Source organism: Olea europaea, chromosome 17 (assembly GCF_002742605.1).
Source record: "Olea europaea var. sylvestris chromosome 17, O_europaea_v1, whole genome shotgun sequence".
In the NCBI taxonomy this organism is placed as follows: domain Eukaryota; kingdom Viridiplantae; phylum Streptophyta; class Magnoliopsida; order Lamiales; family Oleaceae; genus Olea; species Olea europaea.
In genome coordinates this window covers 21233925-21242311 of record NC_036253.1, presented here as the reverse complement: position 1 = coordinate 21242311, position 8387 = coordinate 21233925, and the positions used below count along the sequence as shown (strand labels likewise).

General features: G+C 35.6%; 1 protein-coding gene across 4 annotated transcripts; it reads left to right on the top strand.

Moving 5' to 3' along the window:
* Positions 1–436: 436 nt before the first annotated feature.
* On the top strand, positions 437–6785 carry LOC111365400. Of its 4 annotated transcripts, none has more exons than XM_022985912.1 (10): positions 437–818; positions 2127–2477; positions 2566–2702; positions 3128–3241; positions 3349–3432; positions 3568–3703; positions 3997–4157; positions 4236–4359; positions 4485–4613; positions 5226–6785. In XM_022985912.1, the coding sequence occupies exons 2-10, from the start codon at positions 2160–2162 to the stop codon at positions 6516–6518; spliced, it is 2496 nt and encodes an 831-aa protein (XP_022841680.1). In that variant the 5' UTR covers positions 437–818; positions 2127–2159; the 3' UTR covers positions 6519–6785. The 4 variants fall into 4 exon arrangements, with proteins under 4 accessions (XP_022841680.1, XP_022841679.1, XP_022841677.1 ...); XM_022985911.1 differs by having other exon boundaries at positions 2099–2477; XM_022985909.1 differs by having other exon boundaries at positions 2095–2477.
* Positions 6786–8387: the final 1602 nt, after the last annotated feature.

Here is an 8387-nt window from a genome sequence, read left to right as displayed (position 1 = left end):
CGGTTCTCAATCTTTACTCTTTATAGCATTTTATGTCCCTGCATGGCATTCTTATATACAAAATTTCAATTAGTTAACATATTTTGTATTTGAAAATTTTTGTTCAAAAAGTTCGTTGAAATAGCATATAACAACTTATTTTTCCATCAAATTTTAAAAAAAAAATTAATAAATGAATTTCAAAGCATAGAAACAAAATATCTTAATATAAATTATCATTAAGAACGAAATGTACTAATTAATGAAAGGTTGAAAATAAGGTTTGAACAAAAAAAAAACATCAAGAAAATAATTGTTACAATAAGTAAAGATGAAGGAGCTTAGCTGCAAATAAAATATGATTTAATAAATAAAAATTACCTAATTAAAAATAGAATTACAAAACAGGGTAAAATAATCGTGACCCTCTCTCTCTCTCTCTCTCTCTCAAAAATACAAACATTGGACGCTTCAAAGTTAGTATTTTCTAAGTTTTCCTTGTACGTAAAATTCCGACAGACTGTTTCGCGTATATGGATTGATTTGATGATATAATTAATAATATATAGTTGAATTAAATTAGGACTCCAATTCTTTTGGTGTGGCCACAAGAATACATATCAGTGCAAGCAGTCTCCTTGACAGAAATTTGAGAATATTCAGTTTCTTTCTACCCCGTAATTATCTATAATCTTCTATTCAGTTTTCTTGCGCCCCGTCCCTTCATAAGATTAAGAATACTTCAACCCTCCAATGGCCTCAAATTAATTCATTAGTTGTTGATTTAAGGCTTCAAAATTCTTGATTCTATTGTGAATTTGAGATTGATTGCCGTCCAGGTATTGTTTGCCTTCCCAACCTTACTTCAGTTTCTAGGGATTTATTTTTCCCCAAAATTTTCATCTTTTGTTTCTATTCCTTGTTAGTTTAATATGTTGATTCGATTTATCTATTAAAATTGGGTATTTAGCTTATTTTGGTAATACCTTAGCTGTTGTATGTACTTGGACTTTCTTCTCAATTTTTCGTATTATTTTGCCTCGTTTCTTACTTATTAAGCCCCCGTTTGGCCCCTTTTTTGAAATGAAAAAGGGTGGAATATTGTTTTTTATTTTTAAATGAGTGGTTGAAAAAAAATAAAAAGTTTTTGATTTACATGGAATCTTATTTTATGGAAAATTTTGTGGATGAAAATGGTAGAGAGAAAAATGAAACGAAATTTAATCGGACCAAACGGGGGCTAAGATCCCCTTTCGCTCTGCTTTGTATACAACGCTCATTCTGTTATTTTGCTAAGTGTTTCCTTCCTTTGTGATTGAGTTATATGTGTGTAACTTCACTTCTGATTTAACATTTCTAGAACAATATGTTGGGTGGCTTCCTTCATTACCTATTTTTTGATCTTTTGAGTCTACCCTTTATCTATTTGTGGTAATTTATAATCTGAATTAGTTTCATTGATGTATTCAGAACACAAAGATGGCATCTTGTATGGATCAAAGCTATTTTGTAATATTGGTGTATTTGCTTAGTGAATTTATAGGATTAGGAAAAACTTATTGTCAAGTCTTGCTGTAAAAGGTAACTTAGAAAAACACTGAATTTTATCTCATATCCTTTCTTGAATTAAATTGACGAAAACCCTCATGGGCTGCAATGACCAATGCAGTCATTTTTTGGTCGCTCTCTTTGTGGGATGGTTTAACGATGCTCACTTTAGATCTTACGTGGATTATGTACAGTTTGTTTCGACGGAAAATGATTCTGCATTGAAATTTATGTGTAGAATGAGACTACATTTGATAAGCACACTTCTCTATTTAAGCCACGCATTCTTATTCCTTGGAGCTAATTCTCTCTTCAATGACTTCCATCTTTGATCAACTGGATTCTGCATGGGTTTTCTGAGAGCACAGTTTGATTAAGTTTTGAAGCATTGTGTTTGTCTTATTTTTGGTTACTTCACTTTACTGCATTTGAGTCTTCATTATGTTCTTCCCAGAGTTGAAGGAACTGTTTGCCGGAGTGCTAGTTTTAGTGTGTCTATTTAGCTCTTGCATATATTAGCTTTTGATGAGATTCCTTCTACTTGTGGTTTCTGTTTGATGGTTAAAGGCAGATATTGTTAATTGAGTTCACTATAGCAGTTTTTCTTCTGAGGACTCTACTAAAAGTTGGGAATGATGGCTGAAAAGCGGAAAAAGTGGTTAAATGCTGCCAGTTCGGTCGGCTGCACATCCACTGAACAGTATAGAGTAAAACGGACAAAACTGGAATTACAATTGTATGACTTGAACTTGAGATCTAACGTCTCTCTAGCATGGGATAACAAGAAAAAGAGTGTCATCTCCAATAAGGAGCAGATCGGCATATCGCGCAGACACTTACTTCCATTTATTGGCGATGGTCCACAAGGACAAAACATATTGGCTGATGTTTTTTCAATACCCCAGGATATATTTGACTTGGAAGATCTATCAGAGGTCCTCTCTTACGAGGTAATCAAGCCTACTGTAACTTTGATTTTTAAAGGCATTTTTTTTTCTTACAAAATATAAAACTATTCTGTATGAAACTTTATTATAGGTCTGGCAGACTCAGTTGTCTGAAAAAGAAAGAAGCCTTCTTTTACAATTTCTACCTAAAGGAGCTGATCCAGATAAAGTTATTCAAGAATTGCTTGAAGGGGATAATTTCCACTTTGGAAATCTGTTTCTCAAATGGCAAGTTTTACTAAGCGTACATTTATTTTGGGATATGGATGCATTAGTGATTCATTGTTCTAAAAACTGATTTAGACTTGTTAAAGTTTATTTTTGATTGCGAGGTTATGTTTAGTTTCTTGCATATAATAATAATATTTTGTTGTATGGCTTGAACAGTTGTTACTTTTCTTTTGGATTCTTGATATATAACTCGGTAAATTGCCCTCCAACCACCTTGAATGACATATGCACTTCTATATATTATTCTACTTTGCTGCTTGCATATAATTGATTTGAGGGTGTTTACTTCTACTACCTGAGGAAAACAAAAATATCTTACATCCCCAACATGCTCTCTATTGTATTGGATTCTGAGCTTTTCAATACAAATGTGTGGGATGGGCTCTTTTGAATTGCTCGCTAATTTGTAAAGTGTTTTTCAGGGGTGCTTCTCTTTGTTTTGGGAAACTCCACCCTGATAATATTCTTCATGAGGAACAGTCTACTAAAGCCAGCAAGATGGCACACTATTCAAATTTACAGAAGTATCATAAAGAGTATGTAGTTTTTTGTCTTCATTCACTTTAATGCCATATATTGTTATGCTTAATTAAAATTTTGCTTTAAGTTGTTTCCTCACATATTGTCATGCTTGTTGTGTCAGCATGATTAAAAATTTGCAGATTTTGAAAGAACAATGGGCTAGCTGCAAGGATAGTGGAGACGACATTTTGCAGAAAATGTGGAGGTTTTTTTATTAATATGCTCTTTTCTATAAGAATTGTTTACACAGCTTGTTTTCTGTTTGCAGCCCAATCATTAGAAAGCAATGAATGCATAGCGATGACTCAAGTTTGTTGTTTTATGTTTGGATAATGTGCAGAAAAGATGTCTTGGACAGGAAAGATGGTACTGTTTGCAATGGCTTGAAGGTGGTTACAAGACCTAGAAAAGTAGGAAAGCTGAACAAGCTTAATGTCCAGCATGATGATGGTGCCAAATACATGTCTTACATCAAGGTCGTTTCACACGGCGACATATTTTCATAAGTTGCTACTAGTTCTTTCTTTACACACTGAAATCTTTGGGGTACTGGTGCTGATTTTAATACAACAATTATTTGTGGAAGATTTTTTTTCTTCTTCTTTTAAGGATTTGAGTACTGGTCTCGTTTCTCTGTTTCATTTTAATCCTACCTGTTAATTCGTATGGGTATAACAATAAAAAGTTTCCCTTTTGCTTTCCTCATCTTGTATGCCGTTGTCATTTTGTTAATGCTTTCAAACTTTGATTGTCACATTTGGTTCTACAGGTTAGCAAGGAACAATATCAACGTGCTAAGAGTACTATGAAGCTTACCAGTAATAGCATTCAGCCAAGGTCTCTTACTAAGATTTTAGGTGACTTCAATATGCGTGCTCTACCATTTGAAGCATTTGAGGAAGAAGAAAAGATGAAGCTGCATGACTGCTGGTAAGAATTTCCCTTTTATTAATGTTGAGATTCTAAATCTTTTTCGTTGTGCCATCTCATTTGATGTTGATCATTCAGGTTGCAATTGGCACTTAAACATGTCCCAGAAGGTTTTGCTAACTGGAGAAACAGACAATTGGAGAGACAGCAATTAACACAAACCTTAGGTCCAGATTTGGGACAAAAACTGAAGCATCGAAAGGTTTTTTGCCTTTTCTTCTTTAAAATTTTCTCCTGTTGGTGGTGGAACTCCAGGCCATGGAATATAATTTTCTTGGGCTTTTTCTGTACGTTGCAAGGCCAGTTTTTTGACTTATTATTTGGTAGGCTATCCTTGACGAGGAGGAAGAGGATTCCCATGATACCCTACCAGAGCTAGCAGCAGATGATAGCAAAGAAGAAGCCACGATGACTGTTAATGGAGAAGCGGATCGTGAAATAACTATGGTGATAGAGGTTGGTTTTCACGCCCCTTTGTTTCGTTTACTCGTGTGATGGTAAAAAATCTATTTTTTTTACCATCATACAAAAATTTGAGTACTTAATATTTTGTTATGATACAATTTTAATGGATCCACTTGCCCCAAACCCCACAACAACAACCAAAAAAAAAAAAAAAAAAAAAAAAAAAGAAAGGACCTCACGCCACCGCAACCTAACCTCGCAGCACCACTCTCTACTTCACATCGCGACGAGGTTGGACCGCTACAAATGCCGTCGATGGTGAGGCGATGGAGCTATCTGTGGAGAGTTCCTTAATTTTTAAGATTTCTCTCCTTTGCACGAGTATACTATGTAATTCATTCACATTCCATTTATCCTTTAGAGTATTATAGTTAGTATAAAATGGACCGTACTCGGGAGACAAGGAGTTGATGATAAACTGTATCAAAAAAAAAAAAAAAAAAAGAAGAGAGAGAGACGTTTAAATAATTAAATTCATCCACTTAACTATGGTTCCTTATATTAGAGTGAGAAAGGAGAGAATGATTGCTTATTGAGAACCAAATGCATAATGATAGAGAAAATATCAAGGATTCTGATAATTATGCCCACATTTTCATTCAGGATCATGGTCAACAGCGGATTTCTTCACTTACTGAAAGCCCTCAGTTCAACCCTGTGGTTGAGTCTCTGAACCTGGGTTATATTCAAAATCAACAGTATGATATATCTCAGGTCAAATCCATGGACATGGAATTTAATGGCCATAATTCAATTGCAGAAACAAATGAAGATCAAATAATTGTATCAGGGTGCCCCGAAAATCTGAACCAAGTGGGTGTTAGCCAGAGGGATCCTCTCCCATCTGTTAGTGATGTTTGGGCGGCAGTTAACATGTGTGATTCCTATTATCCATCTACTTCTGAAAATGACAAATATGCTTCTACCAATGAGATGTCACTTGGGCATTTTCAGTTTATAAAGGAGCAACCAGGGAGAATGATTGATCTGGAAACAGACATGCAGGATAAAAAGGATATGTTGTACAAACAACCTGATGATATGTTTTTCTTCGGTTCATACCCTACTCAAGGCAGAGGTGAACAAATACAATCTCTCTCCAAGGGTCAGGTTATTTCACCATACCATCAAGAGCAGAAAAAATCACAGTTAGATATTCAACCAGTAGCCAATCTAATGATGGAGGCTGCTCCATTGTCCAGGCATTTCAGGGAACAGACTCATCTATCTCTTCCTCTGGGTCAGAGGCAGAATAAAATAGACGATCTTTACATGCATCAGAACCTTCAGGCGACTTTGTATTCCGATGGAGATCGGTATACTTTCTCAAGGCAGGAGCACTTGCCCATCAATGTTCATGATTGTGTGGCCATTAATACTTTATGCATGTCAGCCCCATCTCAATCCCATTTGAATGGAGCATTGATGTCTGCCCCATCTCAATCCCATTTGAATGGAGCATTGATGCCAGCCCCATCTCAATCCTTTTTGAATGGATCATTGCGTCAGAATTGGTATCCAGGTGAGAGTGGGGGCCGTGGAGGATCGTCTACCTTTGAAGGTGCCATTGGTTTGAACCACAGCATTAGCAGCGTTGGCAAGTCAGAGCAGAGTCTACACAGTATCGTGAGCGAGTGTAAGGAACTTCAATGTAGTGCGACTAATGATTCAATGCAACGATTTTTCCAGTCTGAAGACTGCGGTGGGATGGGTGGGGGGATGCCCTCAAACAGCATCATGTTGCAACAATCACATAATCCACTTCACTACTTGAGTGGCCGTGAGGCTGCTCCTGGCCTTAAGATCAATAATAACCTTGGATGGACAGGAACCCTACAGCAGAGTTTTGGATTCCCGTACATTGGTAAACCGTTCTTAAAATCTTGGAATCAGTAAGGATTTACCCGTTTTGACAAGTTTATTACTGGTTTCTGCTCCTCAAGCATACACCTTGAATTTTTAACATTTTTTTGTTTCTTAAAAAGCTGGTTGTGGGTGTTTTTTATTTTTATTTTTATTTATTTTTTGTTGTCAAAACTCAGTGAAAGCTCCAGATATGGCAAATTGTATATACGCTGAGCCAAACTGATGCCATGTATATAAGTAGATTTTTACAGGGATCAAGGAATCTCTGGGGTAACAGAAGGTCAATTTTGATTTTGATTCTGATTCTCACCAGCTTTAGTGCTTCTTCTCATTTTTTCAGTAAGAATATTATAATTTTCAAATGCTTTTGTAGCCTACTAGACAAAAACTTCTGCATATGAAACTGTAGCAGATGATCATTACCTTGTATTGTAGCTTCTCACTTGAAAAGGGAATAACACTCTTCCAGCCGATTGTGAATACACATTCTGCACAATCATCTGCTCAAATTGTGAATTTTTTTTGAAGAATGTGCCGAAAATGTTGAGCGAATCTTAAAACGACAGTAGGTTATCTAACCTACCATTATGGGGAAGCTTTTTACTGTGCATTTTTTGCTTAACATCTGCTGCCTTGATTATGTGAAAAGTAAAAAATCATGATAAGATTTTTTTGCTTTGTATCTTGCAACAAGCCATTTCTCCCCACATTTACAGTTGTTAGGCCTGTTAGCAAGGATAATGTACATGGGTAGAAACCAATAGGTCCACAAGTTCAGTGTGTGTGTCCTTAGGAAATTTCCTGTAAGTGGAGTTACGAATTTTTATTAATGAAAATTCAGAAACTTAAATCTAATCCTGAAATTGAAGGAACATAACATGATAACATATTCTCAAGCGCAGATAATCTCAACTTAATATCTTCTTATTCCTTAAGTTGGGCACAAGAACGTTCATTGATGACCTAACAATGGTGAAGGATGCATCCTATCATTCATCAAGAGTGTAAAAGCTTCAAATGCGCAAGAACCTGCTTCATTGATGGCTTAATAGAAAGGATTTCCTCCGGTGCAACTTGATCGGCAACTTGGCCCAAGCAATGATACGTGTATTTCATACACTTATTTGGACTGTTAAATAAGAATATTTGTTGATTAATTATTTGAAGTATAGCTTAATTCATTGTAAATATGGCTTTGTAGGTGAACATCGATGATTGTAATGGAATTGGAGAAAAAGAGCAATAAAAGGACTAAAATGAATCACATCTAATGTTTGGGGATTAAAATGCAGATAATCAAAAGTTGGCTCAAAACATGGAACTGATAATCGAAATTGAAAGGACTCAATTGGATAAGAAAATAAGTGAAAGGACCGAAAGAATTGATCAAGGACCTAAAAAAAATAAAAAAATACTTTGGATAAAGTTTAGGCAACTTGGCCCCAAAACACAAACCAAGGCTACAGGCGAGGGCACGCACCTCAGCCTCAACCAAGTGTAGAACTAGGTTCGTGCCATAGTTTGTACTAGGTGTGTGCCTCACTTGAAAAAAAGGAAAAAATTCAAAAATTTTTATTCTGTTTTGGTAACTATTCAAGGCAATCTTTTTTGGCATCCTATAAACTGAAGAGCATCTCCAGAACACAGAGAAGACCGATTTTATCATAGAGAGCAAGAAAAGAGAGATTTTTACATTCAAGAAGTGGAATTTCATCGTTTGGGGTCGAGTTTCAAGCAAAGAATTGAAAATTTCACATTCTTCTCAAGTTTCTTAGTCTCAGATAATGTCTTTTTTTATTCTTTCGTGTAATTTTCATATGGCAATGCTAGGCTAAAGTTTTTATGTATTGGATGGATGACAAACCCTTTTGACTTTTAGTTTTTAGTTCAAGACTTTGT